The sequence below is a fragment of the Benincasa hispida genome, chromosome 12, assembly GCF_009727055.1.
Source record: "Benincasa hispida cultivar B227 chromosome 12, ASM972705v1, whole genome shotgun sequence".
NCBI lineage: Eukaryota > Viridiplantae > Streptophyta > Magnoliopsida > Cucurbitales > Cucurbitaceae > Benincasa > Benincasa hispida.
This window is the reverse complement of record NC_052360.1, coordinates 71,893,613-71,914,536: the sequence shown is the minus strand read 5'-3', so window position 1 is coordinate 71,914,536 and position 20,924 is coordinate 71,893,613. Positions and strand designations below refer to the sequence as shown.

The window sequence follows — 20,924 nt, the reverse complement described above, 5'->3', positions numbered from 1 at the left end:
GTAGTTACTAGCCCTACTGCCAACACCCACCACCAAAGCCTTCTAATATAAATACCAACCTGTTTAAAACATTAATAGTATACGCATACAGCAAACCTCCTTAAGGTTCTACAAAGATTATATAAACACATGCATATAGCCATGACATAACATCTATAGAAAAATATTCACAGATGGCACAAACATTTCTAACAAAGCCCTAGTCCCTCTCAAAACATGTGTACATAAACAGGCCATCAACCTAAGTTCTCCTTAACAAGTTGGGCCTTTCAGTGACAAGCAGCAGCAGAATCAACCTTGAGGAATCTGACCACTACCTGAAAAAGGGAAACACTGAAAACTATGAGCTAGTAGCCCAGTGAGTGACTATAGAATCATATTACATCATGCATTACATCGCTATAAATATGTAAATATATTGATAAGTATCTCAAGCAACTTTCTCTAAATATAGCTTTAAACCATTCTTAGACATCATTAAACATCATTATTCCTTAGTTGAGAATGAGCCTATAATGATCTAGCTCCCAACGTCTATTACCGGCCAAGAGACCCATACTTCGGCCTCTCTTTGATGGTGTATGGTCTAGGAGACCCATACTTCGACCTCTCATTTAGAACTACCTACGTGCAAGTGGAGTTTTCTAAGTACCGTCAATACCTTAGGTACTATTACCCAGATACCTTCTCCATGTCTTTTAGTATCGGGTTATTTCATAGCATCAAATTAAATTTCTCTGCATGTCATTTACACAAGAACTCATTCTATCATAGCCTTCCTCTAGGAAGCATATTTCAACATTAGAAACTTAACTTTTGTAATGATTTCACCATATACCTTGGCCTGTGTTACACATATACAAGCAGGGGAACATACGTTAAGCTATTCTTCAACCATTTGTTGCTTGAGGGAATATAAATTCATCATTAACATTACTGTAACTTACTTGACCTTATATGCATAAGTATTAAAAACATTAAGTTCACTTAGTCACTCACAGCTCGTCGGGGCTCTTAACGGTTTATGTGCCTCTCCTAGCTCTTCTTGGCCTAAAAGGACATAATTACCGGTTAAACTACCTAGAATTTTTAGCAAAAATACCTCAAATAGTTTATTTACTAATGGAACTTTCATCAACACAGACAGCATTACTAGCGAGATAATCATCATGAGTGAATTCATCCTCATGAGCGAGATCCTCATCATGTGTGAGATCCTCATGAGCGAGATCAAGCTTTTCCTAGCAAACTTTCATCCTAGCAATACTCACCTTACCAGCAAGATTCAGACTAAATTCCAACGAGATTTCCTTCTTGAGTGAGATCTTCAACACAAAATTAGCGAGATTATAATCTTGAGCGAGATTCTCATGCCCTTTATCTCGCTCTCGCTCTCTACGGTGAGCTGTTTGCTTGTTCTTCCCAAGCAGTTGTCTGCTTCTGCACAGATTCTCTGTTTCAAATTCAAAAATTCATAACTCAAAATCCAGAACTCTTTTCAAGAAACTTCCTTCTACAAACTTGTTTATAATTAAGTTAATTTCTTACCTTAAAATTTCAGTCGAATATTCCTTATATTTTGTCCTGGAGCTTCCAATCTTCTCCTCGAGCCCTGATTAATCCGAGATTCTGCCTCTTCTGCAAATTCTTCACTTTTTTGTTCTTCTCCTCCTACAATCTTCCTCTAGCAAGACAACCTTGAAAACTAGATTCTCGCAGCTTTCAAATGGCACTGATTTCACTAAATTTGCTCATGCTAATTGCCGAAACCAGGCTTTTGAAGTTTCACTTCCTTTTAATCTTCTTGTCGCCTCCTGAGTTCAAGGATTAAAATGCCACGTCACCCCATACTTAGTGCCTCCATCCAAACCAATAAATGAGCTTCCTCATTTAATATATTTTTTTCTTTCCTATCTCCATAACTTCTATATATACACATAGATTTCCATTGGTTAAATATTTAATACAACATTCTTTTGGCTAACATGCTTATCAAGGGAACTTATAGGTCGGGGTTTACACTTCCCTCTAACCAAAATAAGTCAGAGCCCACCATTCCTAGATTCTCACACCGAGAATACCAAGGTAATCAAGTGGTAGTCTCTAGATCTGTTCGAGGATCGAGTTGATACTTGTTGCTATTTGAGGGAGTTCCAATTGCTCGTTGCGTTTGAATTTGATCGAGGGATATTCTTGAAGAAGTGTTCTTCAAAGGTATTGTCTCTCTAACATTAGTATTTATTTCAAGAAGCATGTTGTAATTTATAGTTTAATACATAATTTGTTTAGTATGACTGTGAATGTATGTTCTTTCATAATGAAGTTTGGATGATCCACTTCCACTTATAGGTCCTCTATATTTAGAGTTCCTTCAATTAGCGCTGTTGGGATTAATGCCCTAAATCTCGTGGGTCCTGTAGTTTTTAATTATAATGTACAAACAATTTATTTATCGAATAAAATAAGAGGTATTTATTTTGAAATTTAGTAGCAATAACCCAAAAAAAAAAAATTAAGATCCTAGATTATCTTCTGTAACTTAAACATGTATGTGAAGACATACAGGTGGGTCATGTTTAAGAAATAACCTAAATGGTTTGTAGTAGATGAATAAGGTTGGGTACCTTATCCTGGTGACACTACGAGCACGACCCACTTTGTAGTTGGTACAATTGTTGTAAAATGCTACAAATGATCTGATTCTGATTCATGTAAAGACATGTGAACAACGATGATCTATACAAAGAGTTTGTATAAGATCGAATCACGAAATGAATAATCTCGTTATTTAACACTGTTGATAGAAAAGACTTACATTTCACCAAGATAACCATAGGTGACTTGACCTAAATCCTAAGTGAGTTGTGAATTTCTGCCTATGAAGACGGTCCTTTGATTTGCATAGGTGAAAGTGGCCTGTATCGCTGATTCTATATGCCTTCCATTTTGGAGATTCATTTGATAAAGGAGCTAGGAATGCAGCTTCATAAGAAGGAATTCACTCATTCTCTATAGTTAGAGAAAGTAGAGAAATTACTCCCTTAAGGGCTGATTCCGGGGCTTAGACAATGTGGCACCACACCCTCTTCTGGCCCGAGAGGGGTTTAGTCATAGTTGGACTATGACTTATTAGGGATCAGTGGTACTTAAGGAGTTAGATGTAATTATAAGGGCAAAACAATAATTCTGGCTCAATTGTACTTATAAGCAATTTTTGAAGGGACAATGTGCTATTGATTGGTTATATCCAATGGACACAGAAATATATCTGTAGTGCAAAGAGTGCAGCTATCGATATTTAGTAAAGTGACCAACAATTAATGGAAGTTGGTTAATTTAATTAAAGAGTTTAATTAATTAACCAAGTACCATTGAGCTTCAATCTATAGGTTCATAAGGTCCCCTCGGTAGCTCAATTAGGATTATTGAGAATCCAATTAATTTTGGATTAATTTGAATTGTTCAAATTTATTGAGAGAATTAATTATATTTGATATAATTAATATAATGTATTTGATACATTATAATATAAGGTTTTATCTGATAACAAATAAATATTTGAATATGATTCAAATATTAATTATATGAATATGATTCATATAAATACTATTTGTTAAATTTAATTTAAATTTGACTCATATTAAATACTACAGGTTTAATGAGAAAATTTCAAACTATAGGTTATATTATATTAGATATAATATAAACTATAGGTTATATATGTTATATTAGATGTAACATATAGTTTAATATATATTATATAGTAACTTAGTTATTATATAATTATATACATTAATTCAATTAAAAATACTTTTAATTTAATATTAAATTTAAATTAATTAAAGGAGGGAGTTAGGTAAATAACGCCCTTTCATTATTCTTTCATTCAATATCGTGGAAGTGGAGCAGTTTCCTAAAGAAGATTATCGTCTTCCCTAGTTAACACAGAAGGTTTGTGCTCTCAATCTCCTCAAGCAATTCTCTGAAGAAAATCTTCCTCTCAAATTTAATCTTTCCTCTCCCAAAATTAAGAGAAGCCCACAAAACTCTCTTTTTTATTATCATCCCTCTAGAGAATACAGTGGTTTCTGTTGTGGTGGTATTCAACCAAATTGGATTTCGGTTGCTATTTTGATGAGTTTGTGATCCAAGGGTTTCGAAGTGTTTGTGATCAAGGAGAAGGATTCGAGAAGAAATTTTGACTTCAAGGGTATGTATTACAAAACCCTAATAGCATGTTGTAATTTGTTGAATGCATAATGATTTTCATCCTCTGATTTATTAATTTTGTAAAATAATGAAATTGGGATCCAATCCCCTTCTATTGTGGATGTTCATTCATTCCGTTAAGTAGAGTCTTAATGCTGTGAAGATTAGGACATAAGTAGAACTCATAAAAGAATATGAGACTAATAACCTAGACATAAGTTGTCATATAACATTAGACATAAAGTACACCATAGAACTAAGAGATTACATAAATTAACCAAAGATTTAGTTAACTATAAAAATATAGGATTAACTGTTTAGCCTCCTAAAAGAACTTGTGAAACAAGATTGAATAGGAGTAGTTCTTTGTTCATAGTTGGTCGATGTCGACTTGATGTAGTTGCATAGGTCAAGGCATATTACCTATAGGTTGAAACTTGACCTTTAATACCTATTGTAATCTATTGTTTACTGTAATATTCAGCAACCCACCACAAACTCACTTATTTATACTAGTTACCCTAAGTTTTGCATTGAAATAATCGTCTTAAAAATAATTGAATCTCTTACCAGGTTCGTGGGATATGATACTTAGAATACATCCTAGTTTACTACTTGGGACAGTTTGTGCATGCACTAGACCTTACATATTTCATCTTGGCATCAGGGAGTAAAACATTGGTAAGGCTCGAAGGGTTTTCATGGAGAGGGAGGCAAATTTGATTTTATCTATTCCAGTTAATGGGCTCCTAAGAGTCCGATGATATCTATTAGGCTCTAGATATGAGGGGTTTTCTCAATAAAAAGTGCGTATAGGTTAGGGTTGGATCTTGCATCGATGGATGAGGGATCCTTACCTCCTTAGAAGGGCTAATAGCGTAATGGAAGTTTCTCTAGAAGAGTAGGTTAACATCAAAGGTTGAATCTGTTAATTTCTAGTCTTGTTTAGGTTGGGTTTTATGCCCTTGTCTGAACAAAAAAAAAAGGGAAAAAAATTTTATTTGACACTATTAAAAAAAATTTAGATAAGGATGAAAGAAATTTAGACAAGGATGAAAGAAACGCACATACGCACAAAATCATATCAAAGCCAAAAAAATCACACTCATTTTGTTTAATCTAAAAAACATTTTAATATATATATTATTATATATATATAATATACTATATATATATATAATATATATAATACCCCTTTTTTTTAAGTTGAGGGGCACATACGACATTGGATTCTCCCTTATATCAATCATCACTAAACTACGTTTGCAAAATACCTCTAAACTTTGTACTCAATTTTAAAAATATTCTTGAACTTTTAAAAACTTCAATAATACCCTTAAACTTTTTAAAAAGAAAATTTAAAAATATTCTTATTGTATTAGTTTTGGATGGAACCCACAAGTACTTTGTTTCAAAAGTGCGGTGAACTTTTAAAATCTTCAATAATATCCTTATCTTACATAAACCATTAGTAAAAATATCTTTAAACTTTAAATTCGAATACTCTTAACCTAAAAAAAAAAAAAAAATTAGAAATTAGAAATCTTTTACCGTTAGTATATGCATGAAACCAATTATCTACATGACCTATCAACTTCCTTTTACATTTCTCCTCTATCCTATGTTTCAATCACCTAACACATTTCCGTATTTTATATCTTTTTTCCCTCTCTTCTTTACTATCTTTTTTTCTCTCCTTCAATTCCCTTCCAATCTCTAAAATTATCTCTGTTGATTAAGGTACATAGGCTGCAAACACTTTTTAAATAAATAAAGTCATTTTAAAACTTTCTTTTTAAAAAGAGTTAAGAGTACTAATGCAACTTTTGAAAATTTAAATATATTTTTGAAACGAGGTACTAACAATTCTTGTCCATATTTTAACGGTAAAGATATTTTTAACATTTTTTTTAAAGTTTAACGATATTATTGAAACTTTTAAAAGTTGAAGGATATTTTTAAAATGAAGTATTAATGGTTTGCGTCCATAATTAATGGCAAAAGTATTATTAAACATTTGAAACTTTAAAAATATTTTAAAAACAAAATACAAAAACCAGAACTATTTATTATAATTATAAGGGCAATATTAATACTATTTTTTCTTAAAGAATTATAAATAAGTTTGAAGAGGTCATTGTGGGCCATTTATAAGGTCAAGCTGCATTTTGGGGCCCATTAAGATGCCAAATATATCAATTAAATATCACATCGATCATATGAAGGGAGAAAAAGAAATAAAATAATTATAAGTATTTTATTTTTAATATTTAACAAAATCGCCATTATTTAAGTTAATTAAATGGGTTTCAAGGGCCTCAAATCATTGCCATAAGCATTTAGACATGTGGCTGTCTACATCAAAGATAATTAATACGACCATAGTACCTATTCATTCAATTCATTATATGACACGTCATTAAATGATTTATTAATGTATTATTCATTTATTTTATGAACCCTACATAATTTTTAAATACTACTTTTTCGACAAGCAATAAATAGAGACATGGTACTAGAATTTTTTTCACTAATTATCTCCATAACAAATAAGTATAAAAAAAAAATCCAGTATTCTCATATCACGTAGTCTATTTATTCTCTATTTGATGCATCATTTAATGATATATTATTTTATTTTATCGATGTCATAAGTAATTTATGAAAATATTTTTTCAATTTATAGGTTAAATTAAACAAAATGATCTACTCACTTTAAGATTTTAATTATGTCCTAAAATTTTGAAAATTTGAAAACATTTTTTTCCTTTTTTTTTAAATAGGAAAAAAAAACTTCTAACTTGTTCTTAATTTTTTAAATTTGATTTAGACGAAATACTTTATGAGAATCTTTTGCTAAAGTAAGATAGACATCGACAAGATGATTAATATATAAAAATAAAAAGACATACATGACATTATTTAAATTATTATTTATGAATTATTATTCATGTAAATTGTCATAGTAGTCAATGTCTAAAAATTAATTAGGCAAATGATTTTAATTTTTGACAATATTTTTTAAAATGAAATAAATGATTATAACGTTCTTAAAATTCTATATAAATATAAATAATATCACATATGACGTCAAATTTTTACAAACTATCTAACATCTTTGTATTCCTTTTAATGGAAAATATATGTTATGAACCATTTTTGTTTTCTAGAACAAATTTTAAATGAAACTTTTAAAAATCTGGAGACATAATTAAAACCTATTTAAAGATTGTGAGCATTATGTATTATTTAACTGAAATCTTATTCCAATACTTTTACTTTTTAAGTTTTCAATTTCATCAAATTGGATCCTAAACTTAGTTATATGTTGTAATTTTCACCATCTACACGATTTTTTCTAGTTCATACAATAATATTAGGCATTTTTCATTTACAAGAAGAACAAAAAAAAAAAAGTAAACATTATGAATACTTACTCATTTTAACACTATCAAATTTTTAGGAAAACTAAATTTGATTTATGCACAAACCAACCATTAATATGTATCTTAATAAATGTTTAGTATAACATCTTATTAGTTTTTTACTCGCATGGATATGTGTATGTTTTCTATTCGATAAAAGCATATGAGAATACTTTATTTAACGAACTTTAAAATGAAAATTATCATAAGGTAAAAATCGCATTACAATTAGAATTAGAATTGAGGTGAAATTTGATGAAATTGAATTATTAGAGTAAAGTTGATACAACATTTTTTCTTCTATGTATATATATATGTATGTCTTTGTTATTAAAAAATTACTTAATATTCAATTATTTAATATCGAAATAATTGCTGTAAAAAAATCTAAATAATTCAACGACCATCTTTATTTTAATGAACGTAGATCAGTTATATATGCTACCAACCCAATGTTCTTTATCCAACATATTAATTATTGCTTTTATTTTTTTTATTATTATTTTTTTTTAATTTTTTAACTACCATTCACTTAACAAATCTCTTCAGCTTTATTTTATTTTATTTTCTCACTATCATTTACCCTTCAATGATTTTCAACCATTAACGAAGTCGAAATTAAGAGTTGAAGTAAATTCAAAGTTGATTTTTCAATTGGCATTAATGCAAAATCAATTCGTTAAGTTTAGGAACAAGACAAACATCCTTAAAAAATGGATGAAAGTGATTTCGAAATCAACTAAAACATTAAAAAGAATCAAACAAATATTTAGACAACTTTCGATTTAAACAACAAATGAAAGTATGAATAAAATTAAGATCCAAAAAGGTAAATCCAGTTTAGGGAACAAAAGAAGATGAAAGTGTCAAATTAGCCATATGTTAAGGTTGATGGTTGAGCAAACAGAATTGGATCTTGGGATTACAAACATGATTTGACTTCAAGTTTTAATGATGTGTTTATTCATAAATTAAATGACTCATTTGGTCTTGTCCACATACTTTTACAAAAACTTGTCTTCTCATTTGGTCTTTTCCTAACAGCATTATCAGGACAACTAAGTTGGACATCAAAATAGAACCAAAAAAACAAAAAAAGAGAACACTTTTTCATGTTTTCTATGTATATTGCATGTATTTTTACCATTTAGTGATCATGATTATATCTCTTCTAATCTCGTGTTCTATAAGGTTCGTTTGTAGTCTTCCAATGGAGTTGTTTTAGTCTCAAACCTTGCTTGGTATAGTATCTTAATTATGATTGTCACTGTATATATAAAATACTTTAATAAAAACACTTTAGATAATCTTTTAATGAAACCCCAATGCCATATTATAGATTTGAGCAAAATAAAAAATAAAACAAAAAATATGTAGTAAAAAAGGATAAAATTGGCTTAAATACTACTTCAATCCCTACTTTTGTTTATTTTAGTACGTATACTTTTAAAATATTTATTTTGATCCTCGTACTTACAAAAAGTACTTGTATTTTCAAAAAGTGACCACTTTACTCCTTTAAAAATTAAATAAAAGTGAAAGTGAAAGGATCAAAATGATCATTTTTTGAAAGTACAAGGATTAAAAACATTTTAAAAATATAGAGATCAAAATGAACCAAAATTAAAAGTATGAAGACTAAAATAATCATTTTGAAAATATAAGAACCAGAATAGTATTTAAACCTAATAAGATTATATAAAACTTTCTAATATCGACGTTATAAATGATTATTTTTAGATGTTGATTATAAGCTAACCTTTTTCTTGTTCTTTGTGTTGAAATCACAAGATCATCGATGATGCAGAATATAAGAATTGAATCTCAATAATATGCAATATAATGTTGAATGTTTCGTATAAGAGTCCATGACAAACCACCATTCTTAGGAAGTCTGAAGTCTATAGGATGCTTCAACTCAACTCAAATGAAAATAAAACGCCAAAATGCATGATATAACTTATTGTTATCACAAAAATTACACAAATAGCTCGTAGACCATGTTTGCTCATAGAACACTTATCTGATAGTCCCTAAAATGTTACAGAGAATAAAAAGAAATAAAGCAAGCAAATCAGAATTCAACTAAACGAAAAACCTGAAGCTTGTTTCGATCGGTTTTCCTAACAACTAAATAACAGATCCAGAAATTTCGATTATGTTAATAATTTGAAGGAATGAAACATCAGCAGGAAACATACTGAGCCCCTTCTTCCTTATGGAACATTCATAACTTGGATAGACTGCAACATGTCTGAGACAGCAATTACAAGGTCACCTGATTTGATCAAGTTTCTGGCTTTAAGCAGCAAAAATGTTTTGTTGAGGTTGTTTTCCATGTCGTCGGAGAAGCTCAGCCGGAAGGGTATCAATCCCCATTGCAAGTTAAGACGTCTCCTCACAGATGTCGTGGAAGTAAACGCAAAGATTGGGCAATCAGGTCGGCAACGGGACAGGAGAGATGCCATGTGGCCTGATGTTGTGTAGACGAAAATTGCATCCACCTCCAAATTATTGGCTAGAGAAACAATACTCACAATTAGACTGGAATAAGCAATAGGAACAAGAACTCAAGAAACCATTGTTATACAGCGTAATGACCATTTTTGTGAAATGATATAGAGATTATTTGTGTTCATAGTACTAAAAAAACATAGATCTAAATTCGAGTTTTATAGGTATATTACCCATTTTGGCAGCCGAATTGCAGATTTCTTCTAAGATAGTATCTGAGAATGAAGATCCAACTTCTGGGAGTTCCATAGGTTCATGGCGTTTCTCATCCCTCCACCACTTCTCAATTCTTAGACTGACACTTCTCAAAACAGCCAATGCCTTGTCGGGGTACTGGCCCATGGCGGACTCACCAGAGAGCATTAGAGCATCTGATCGCTGCCTAACCGCCTCGGAAACATCAGCCACTTCAGCTCTGGTGGGTGTAGGGTATTCAATCATTGACTCAAGCAGCTGAGAAGCAACAATAACTGGTTTATTTAGTTGCCTGCACAGTTGGACGACCTTTTGCTGGACTGATGGCACCTGTTCCAGTGGTATTTGGGCTCCTAAATCTCCTCTAGCTACCATAGCTCCATCTGATGCTACAATAATTTCTTCCAAGTTCTTCAAGGAATCCAGACTCTCTATTTTCGCAATGATGGAAATGTCACTGCATGTCGATATTAAAAACACAAAAATATTTAGGAGGTGCACATATAAACATTTTAGTGATGAAATTCACAAAATTGGAGAGAATGTGATAGTCAACTACTCTGTCTGCACCTAACTCATAAATCAGAATATAATATATACCAACACATAGTTGAGTTACATTTGATTCCCCTAAATCCGCGAGAACTAACAATGAGAGGTCCATAACTTCAGACCCAAATGGAGTAAAAGAACAAATCAGCACAATACCACAATTCCACTTACCTGCCACGAGAACGTGCAGCGATATAGCTTTTGAGATGTTTGATTACTTCAGCAGACTTGACAAATGATATGGCAATAAAATCAACACCTTCAGCAATCCCAAAATCAATATCCAACCAATCCTGGATTCATGAAATTTGCATTAGACAAGAAAAGAGGTCACTCTATCAGGGCAATTTGCTCCATAAGGTTGCACGAAAGGTTAGCCTCAGATATAAGGAGACTGATCCAGAAACAAATTAAATCATTTGGTTGCATAAAGAGTCTACATTATGATATACATATACTACTACTGACCCAATTAAACATGTCCTAAAATTTAAGGTGTAAATTATAATTCTCTCTACATGATCTTTCAACATAAATCTAGTTACTCTACCAAATGTAATGTAAATAGAAAACACTCAAGTTAGTCGTAATGCCAAAATCAGAAGTTTGAATATCTAAGCTAATAAAACATACTGCTAGATTCTGATCGGACAACAATCTTTCTAATTCTAGGTAAAATTTCTGACATTAAGACAATATAACATAAATAAAACAATCTAAAGCTTGCATTTTCTAAAACATTGTGATCTAAAATTAGGCATACACATTACACAGGTTCAAGAAAATATGGAAAGACAGGATGACTGAACTCTTGTCTTAGTCTGAAACTCTTTCTACGGTTGGTAATTGACAAAAACAATTACTAGTAACGGTTAAATCACTACTTAACCTAAAATCTTAAGCTAATAAATTATGGTAAATTTAATATTATATCAATATTTTAACACTCCACTTGCGAAGTTAGAAATTTGCCGTTTAACAAAAAAGCCAACAAGTGGGTTATCAATCTTAATTGGGAAGGAAATGACATTATAGAGATTTAAACACAGAACCTCCTACTCAAATAACATATTAAATTAACAATGAATCCAAAAGCTTTAAGTTGACAAGTTAGAGTAAATTTAATATTATATCAACACTTTAACAGGACCCTATTACAAATATATTCAATTTACCCGAGGAAATGTACCCGAGGAAATGACAGTTTAAGGAAAAGGGAGGCACCTACCTTAGAAGAAATTGTAGGGAGCATGGCATTCCGTTCTCGTACTAGATGTCCATCCCTCCAAAAAGTCAAATTAGCCCGTGGCAATAACAGTCCCGGGTCAGTACACAGGCACTTAACATCAGGACCAATTTTTTCGATTACCTCAAACCTCACCATTCCACCATCAACAAGGAGGTCATCACCCACTCTCACATCTACACAATACCAATTGTTATTTAAGATTAACAACAATATCATGGAACTTACTACATAAATGAACGCAGATACATCCAATCCACATATGCCATTTCCAAGGGCTGTATTAGATTGTGCATGCATTCAGTAAATGCCAGAGCGAAATTTTTATTTAGGATAGAATGAGTAACCTTCTGCAAACCCTTCATAGTTCACATTAATGGTGCGTTCTGGGAGTGTTGAATCAAAAGCTCTGACACTGAACGTCCAGATTTCACCATCCTACATAGAACAGATCAAGCAGTTAAACATGTCCCACCCAACTACTTCCCCAGCGCCCTATTTAAACCGAAGTCGGATATCAGTAACATAGCAGATATGTAGAGCCATCTTCCTGAATAATTACTTAGAATTAGAAAAACAAAGCTAATTGATAAGTGTCACTTCGAGAACACTTACAGGTGCACAATAAACTCATTTTCACTCATCCAAAGATAAAAGTTTATACATTGAGCTAAGATATCGTGACAAGTAGCTTATGATAACAATATATTTAAGAACCTTGACACGAGTTCACTACTTGTTAACTGATGAAAGGACCCATCTTAGTATTAAAACATAAAATGGGTAACATCTTTATGAAAACCAGGTTTCAAGGAAAGTGAAGCCTGACCCGATTTAAGAATATAGAAATTTGGTGGATTATGTTTCGGGCAGAAGAACTTAATCATGACCGCCTGTTGGGTAAGCCAGACAGAACCCAGTATTCGAATGCAAGTTAAAAAAAAAAAATTAACCTAGGGCAAAGATTAGCAAAAATTCGACTAACTACGAGACAATGAGATGAAAAACGATCAATGAACCAAAGAACTCACTTCCGCTTTAGCTGAAGAAGCTCCACCGAGATCGCCCATGTGAATTTCACTCCCTTCAGTATCCATCATGATAGCAACAGCATAACCCTTCTCGTCATTGAGCCTCCGCACGTATTCAATGACGGTCCGATGCCATTCTCGAGTCCCGTGACACATATTGATCCTCGCAACATTCATACCGCCAACAGCAAGCGCCTCGAGCTGTTCGAATCCACAACTAGCAGGGCCAATAGTGCACACGAGCTTAGTCCTCCTGGTGCTCCTGAAGCCATTCTCCTTTAACTCAGCCTCGGTGACAGCATCGACGTCAATCGAGGTGGAATCAGAGGCAAGAGACACAAACTCCTTCGTAGCAGAAGATGACACAACCCCAGTTCCGGAACTGGAGCCATTTTCAGAAACCAGGACTTGGGAAGTGGAAGAAGATGAGAGAGGATTGAGATCAGGAGAAGAAGAGGCTCTAATTGAAGATTTGGAGAAGGAGAAAGGAAAACGGAAAGCGGCGGAGGAAGAGGAGGGTTTTGAGAGGGAACGTCTGGGTAGAGAAATGCCCGGAGAGCGGGTGGAGGAGGTGAAAAGCTGCAGAGACTGTGTCATTGTAAGAGGAAATGGGGAATTTGGAGAAAGGGAATGGCGGAATTTCGGAAACGAAGAGGGTGATTAATGCAGGGAGAGTCAGAGAGACGGAGATGCCGAAGAAGAGAAAGGCTTGGGAATTGCCGCCGGAAGATCGACGGCCCAAAACGGCTCAAACCTTTAGGACTTAAAGGGATCGGATGAGGTTTATTTGGGTTTTAAACAATGACGTGGACGGTGATGGTTGGCTTCTCTAATTTGGTGGTTTGATGCATGAAAACAGTTAGGTAAAAAACTTACAAGTTTTACTTTCTACCCTAACGGCAAAATCCTCAATTCTCCATTCATGAAATTGTCCTATTGAAAAAAAATCACTTTTTTTCAATACGAATTTTAAGTATTTGTTAACCTCAACAAACATTCAGAATTTTAAATTACATTATTGCTCCCATCAATGAAGCAAAGTAAAGATATATTATAAACAAATATGCTCGGATTAGCTTTATCATACTAAAAGTATGTTTTTCTAACATTGTTATTTTATTCACTAGACTATATCTAAATTAGCTTACTTTCGAAGTCTTGACATTCTTCTAACCACATAACCTACTTATTTTGAAGATTTGCATGTGTTTGCCCTCATTTATATGCTTTTTAAGAAAATTCTCGAGAGATTATGAAGCCAAACACATTTTACTGAGAAGAACATACACTTTACTTTGGCTAGCATGTTCATGTATGACGCTTGGACACTCTGATAATTATTGGATATGTATCCAATACTTATTAATACAATAGATGTGTTAGACATTGTCCTACAATATCAAAGTCGGGCCAACATTTGATTGACATGGATCAAACACTTTTAAGTGTACTAAGAGCATGATTAGAAGTGATTTTAAAAAGATTAAAATCACTTTTGTAATTTTCAAAATTACTATGAAAAATGTTGTTAATCATTCAATACCAATATTGATGATATGAAAATTACATTTAAAAAAGTAAAATTAAATATTAAATTAATTTTGAATAATTAAATGTATGTTTTGGAATGATTTTGAATCAAAGAAAAGTAATTTTAAGAATTTTAAGATCACTCCAAAATACATGCTAAGAAGGCACATATATGACAAAAATAATAAATTATGAGAGCAAAATATATCAAACTAATCATTTTTAAGCATACATTTTAATTTCCTTCTTGTTTAAAATGATATATATTCTAAAAATTAGATATTTTAATCAATATATTATTGTCATGCCAATGTTCTAAATTTTAAAGAAATTGTGTATCATTAAGGCTCTTTATTAGGAATATATTGGGATAATTTAGTGGAATATTAGTAGGGAAGATAGAATGGGCATATGAGTAAGTAGATAGTAAGTTTGTTATAAATTTTAGTTATAGATAGGGGGAGAAGGGTTAGAGAAAGGTGTGAAGAATTTAGTAAGGAATTTTCTTATTGGGAATTAAGAGAGAAAGTAGCCCTCTCGAAAGGATAGAGTTTATCTTGTTACCTAGTTTATAATTTTGTAGCATATTTCATTACACTTTCCTAAATTTTTATAACTGAGTTGTTCTTGAGTTTATTCTGTATTCCTGAGTATCATTCTTGTTAGTAGGGATTCTAACAAATTGGTAGTAGAGCTATTCTTTCTTGGATACCATTTTATTGTTGGCAATGAAGGAAGAAGAACTATCGACATGGGAGTGTCTGCGTAAATGGACTGATGATCGTAAATGTGAGGCAACGAAGAGGGGAAAAACTCCATGGACATGGGAGCAAATGCAGAAATGGATAGCAAATTGCAAGCGTGAAAAAATTGAAAGAGAAATCCAGAAGAAGTTGCAAGAAACTCAAGGAGAAGAAAAGAAGAAGAAAAGAAAATGATTAAAAAAAACCAAGAAATAGTGGTTACTGCTGGAATGGAGATTTCTGACTTGAAAGCCTTGACGCAAGAAATGGCCGAGAAAATTGAGATGTTGTCAGGGGTAGTCAATAGGTATTGGTGCTCAAGTAGAACACTCAGGGGTGAGATCAAGGGCTCAACCTCGATGGTGGATGGACCTTCACAAACATGGAAATTCCATGAGAGGTTTGAAGAAGCCGAATAAGGAAGGGAAAAAGGAAACACACTGGCTGGAAGGCAGGGCAAAGAGCGAACAGAGTACTTATTGGAGGCCATCGGTGTCGAAGAGAAATAGAAAAAGATTGGAAAGTTAAACAACATGAGGGTAAGATTTTTGCAGACCACTACTAAAAAGATACAAGGGACGAAAATAGAAGCAAAGGAGAAAAAAATTTGAATCGAAGATGGAAGAATTGGAGGAAAATATTCATAAATATGATGGAAAGAAAAGGAGAAACCTGAATGTTTGTGTCCATCGTCGAGCGGCAAAGGGTGAGATGGTCGGAGACAAGGTATTGGTGGAAGTGGAAACACATATCAAAAGAGGCAGAAGCATCAGAGAGAAGAGGACAAACATTACCAATGAGAATGCGAGATGGCAATCAGAATAAGAAAAAGAGAAAGAAGAACCTACAAGAGAAGAAGAAATCGAGTCAGGAGAGGTCATTATCGATAGGGACAACATGGGTGGCCATATTTGAATATTCTGGAAAGGGGTTGTTGCAAGTTTAAGGAAAAGGGGATGGGCAAGTCAGAGATTGACGTCTATAAAGAAATCATCGAGAAAGGATATCAAGAATTTCTTGTGTGTCCGGAGATGAAGACTCAGGTGAAGAAGAGGTTGTCACTCAAAGAGGTAGAGAATGATTGTCCGCGAGGGAGAAATAAGGCATCAACGGTTCATGGGATGGAATGATGATGGACTCGACAAACTAAATTGTTGCTGACGACGCCAGGTGGAGTTGGTGGGAGGATGATGAGATGGGAAGAGGTAGACATGTCAGATGCAGGCGAGCTACAATGGTCGAAGGCTCTGGATATATTAGAAGAATCCGAGCTATGGTGGCTGGAGAAGGTGGTTTGGGGCAGGGGTGAATTGCGTGAACATGAGGGAAAACACGTTGCTGCCCACGTGAAGAATCAAAAAGTGGGGCCAGTTGTTGGGGAAAAAAAAAGCAGATTTAATTTTCATGGGGATGATAAGCCTAAATTGCATGAAGAAGCCCAATTGGTTTTGTGCAAGTCGACATATGATTTTTCAATAGACCAAAGTAGAGCAATAGACCAAACATGTGTACAAATCTGAGGAAGAAGGAAAGTGGAAAATGGGCTCATTATGTTATTTCTCTCATACATGAAAAATGGCTGCTAATTAAAAGTGAGCTGGTGGGTGATTTTGGATAGCAAATTGGTTATGGGCCTATCCCATTAGAGAAGAGAAACTTCAATTTTAAACACAAATGCAGATGGGAAATTTTATGTTCTTGGGCTATTTTGTGGGCTAAAGTCAAAAAAATGAATGAAAGCCCATTTTATTTCTAAAATTGAAATAAAAAACATGAGGGAATATAAGCTTCAAATGACTCAATCCAGCACAAATCATCAGCCAAGAAAATCGGGGCCAAGTGCTAGAAAAAATGGCAACAACACTTATGATTTAATTAATGGGCTAGATTTGCATTAAAATGCCCAATCAATTTCTAATGGACAGCCTAGTTAAAGGTGAGTTCTTAAGGGAAAATGAGTGGTGGGCCAGATGGTAGATGCTGAAAACATGGAAAGACAACCATTTGAAGATTCATGAAGAAGAAAAAAAGGAGCTTAGTGGGCTTGAATTTACTGAATTCAATAAGGCCCATTAATTAAAGTGGTAGAAAAGGAGCTTAATTATGGGTTGGAGTCGTTTTAAGCTCATTAGTAGAGAAGGTGTATGGGCTCAAGCAATCAATTGATTATGGGCCTAGCCCATTCGGGAAGATTTTCCAATTTAAACACCACTACCAAGGGGTGAAGATAGGCTTGTGGAAATATTGTGGAGTCTTTGATTCCTTGATGGGCGGAATCTAAGGGAATTACTTGAAACCCAAATGTTCTCCAAAGATAAAGAGGATGGGGCTGGGATCACATGCCCATTTATTTCCTTCTATTCAACAAGCACAATGGTCTCCGATAGGAGGGGCAGTGACATGTGAAAAGCTGGGAAGGAAAGATGGCAGACGATTAGGGTTGGATGGAGTTGAGCTAAGGATTGGACCAACCCAACAAGAAATGGCCCAATATATGATTTCTATAATAAATGAACAATGGATCTTGATTAAGAGGGAGCTAAAGATTGATTTTGGATAGCAAGTTAACTGTGGGCCTAAACCATTAGGAAAAGAATGGGGTTGATGGGAGAATGTGGGTTCATGGGTTGATTAATGGGCTAAATCCAAATGAAGCAATTGAAGCCCAAATTGAAGGCTGAGGAGAAGGCTAGTGCTCTGAATCCACTATTTGTTCAATTACTTTAAGAGAGAGGGAGAGAGAGAGAGAGGAGGGGGGAGATAGAGATCCAATTTTTGTGATCTATTTTGTAAGCAAACCTTGAGGATAATGTGTCTTTGAAGGGCGGAGTATTGTAAGCCTCCTTATTAGGATTATATTGGGATAATTTAGTAGAATATTAGTAGGGAGGATAAAAAGGGCATATAAGTAATTAGATAATAAGTTTGTTATGAATTTTAGTTATAAATAGAGGGGAAGGGTTAGAGAAAGCTATGAAAAATTTAGTAAGGAATTTCCTTATTAGGAATCAAGGGAGAGACTAGCCTTCTCGAAAGGCTAGGATTTATCTTGTTACCTGGTTTATGAGTGAAGGAACTCTTATCAAAAAGAATCCACGAGCGGAAGCACAATCGATCCAAATTCATTGTGACAAAATTACAAACATTCACAAACATACAAAATAGTTATGCATCTTAGAACAAATTACAATATGCTTTAGAAATTAAATACAAAAGGAGTGAAAGACTTACCTTTGAAGAACACTTCTTTCACAGGTCTCTCGCTCTCGTGAAGAACTTGGACAGCAACAACTCGCTCTCGTCTAGATTGTCTACACAAGTAACCTCTCGGATACCACCACTCAGTAACCTTGGTATTCTCGGAGTGAATCTAGGAGATGTGGGCTCTGTTATGAATTTGGTAGAGGGATGGAGGAAACAACGATCGCTCTATACGACCAAGCAAGTGGAAGAAGGATATTGTCTATCGTATAGACTATGGTGCTTGATCGTTTAGGAAAACAAGTTTGATTGTTTAGTGAAGTTCGCTTGCCATGCGATCGTTTATTAAAAAACTACACAATCGTTTAGAGAATGGTGCGTGTACACGATCGTTTAGACAAACACTTGAAGGTCGTCATGTAGTCTCTCGTGAGCTAAACGATTAGTAGTGTACTTAATGAAGCGATTTTTTTTTACAAAATTAAAACATTTTTCATTTTATCCTTCAATTATGAAAACTGAATATAACTTCCCACTTTCATGCACGGTTAAAAAGAAACCACCCACAATTACCTCATAATTATTTTAATTATAAATAAATATAATAACTAACTTATCATATTATTTTTATAACCTATAGTTTTAATATTACACCATATGTAACATTTAAACCATAGTCATTTTCTCCTTTACTTGATATAAATCATATTTATATCATATTCCTCCAATTAATGTATCTTATACATCATGTCAACTATATCAAATATAATTAAACCAGTTTAATTATATCATATATAATCAAACTACCTTCTGTCAATTTGAACACTTCAAACTGACCCAAAAACTGATTCTCAACTTGAATCCATTGAGCTACGAAGAGGATCTTATGGACATGTAACTTGAAGCTCCAACGGTATGTGAATAGCTGACTAAACTCTTTAGTCATCCGTTAACTATCGAACACTCCACTAAAGACCGACAGTTGCATTCTTCCCATTGCAGATATATTTATGTGTATCGGATATAACCAGTCAACAGTACGATAAGCCTTCATAGATGCTCGTAAGTATAGTTGGGCCAATTTATCGTTTTTCCCCTGTAGTTACATCTAACTCCTTAAGTACCACCGATCCCTTTAATGAACAATACATCATAGTCCTACTATGAGTGAACATCTCCCGAGCCTTGAGAAGGTGTGCGGCGCTATATCGTTCAAGCTTGGAAATCAGCCATTAAGGGAGCAATCTATCTACTTACCCCGAAGCCATATTGTGTAGCTGGGTTCCCAGCTCCACAATCAGACGAATCCCCAAAATGGTAGGTTTGAGTCGACAATTTAGCAACTTACACCCATTCAAATCAAAGGACCGCCCTCAAAGGCAGGAGTTCCCAACTCACTCAATATTAAGGTCATATTACCTATGGTCATCCTTGTGAAGTGAAGTCTCTGTCACCATCTGTAGCCCGTCACAACACTTGTAACTACAGACCATTTTGGTTATCGCTTAAGGCATGATCCACTTATATGTCTCCACATACATGCTTAAGTTACAACGACAACTAAAGATCTTAGTTTATTGATTTGTGATAAATGCAAATAAAACATCTCATGTTTCATAGACAACCGTGAAGAAAATATCTCATATTATTACATCACAAGCGTTTGTTCATACAGATGTTTACAAACTATAGGATCATACGAGAGTTTAGGGCATCAACCCCAACAATGAGTTTATTGCATATTTCATTATATTTTTCTATACTTCTATAACTGAATTGTTCTTGAGTTTGTTATGTATTCTTGAGTATTGTTCTTGTTAGGAGGGATCCTAACAACTTTTTGGGGGATGTTTGGAGTAAAAAGTGAAATAATGAAGAGTAAGGAGTTATACAATCTAGAGAATTGTAAATTCCAGGCACTAAGTGTAAGAAGTTAATGAGATATAAAATTGATGTTTTTAAATAGTGAAACTCACCAACTCCTTGGACCAAACAAGGAGTGGCTCCGACTTCCTAATTCCTTGGACCAAACACACTTTTAATGTTTAACTCTAGAGTTTGTATGATTGAATCACTTAAAAGAAAGATGACACCTAGTTAGGATTAGGGGTGACTATTCAAACCACAAAAAACGAACCATTTCTAAAAACCAAATCGAAAACTCAGTGAAAAACCGTAAAATGTGGTTCGATTCGATTTGAAGAAAATTTGAAACCGAATTAATTCAGTTCGGTTCGATTTCAATTTCGAAAACCGTACCAAACTTTTTTTAATTTAT

The 20,924-nt window shown here is 33.6% G+C and overlaps 1 protein-coding gene across 1 annotated transcript; it reads right to left on the bottom strand.

The window, feature by feature from the left end:
• Positions 1-9,562: 9,562 nt before the first annotated feature.
• On the bottom strand, positions 9,563-14,644 carry LOC120067071 (pyruvate kinase isozyme A, chloroplastic). Its single transcript, XM_039018453.1, has 6 exons — positions 13,173-14,644; positions 12,489-12,579; positions 12,124-12,317; positions 11,067-11,188; positions 10,322-10,800; positions 9,563-10,152 (listed from the first exon to the last, which is right to left on the bottom strand). Exons 1-6 carry the CDS (start codon positions 13,767-13,769, stop codon positions 9,851-9,853), a joined length of 1,785 nt encoding a protein of 594 aa, XP_038874381.1. The 5' UTR covers positions 13,770-14,644; the 3' UTR covers positions 9,563-9,850.
• Between the last annotated feature and the right edge of the window lie 6,280 nt (positions 14,645-20,924).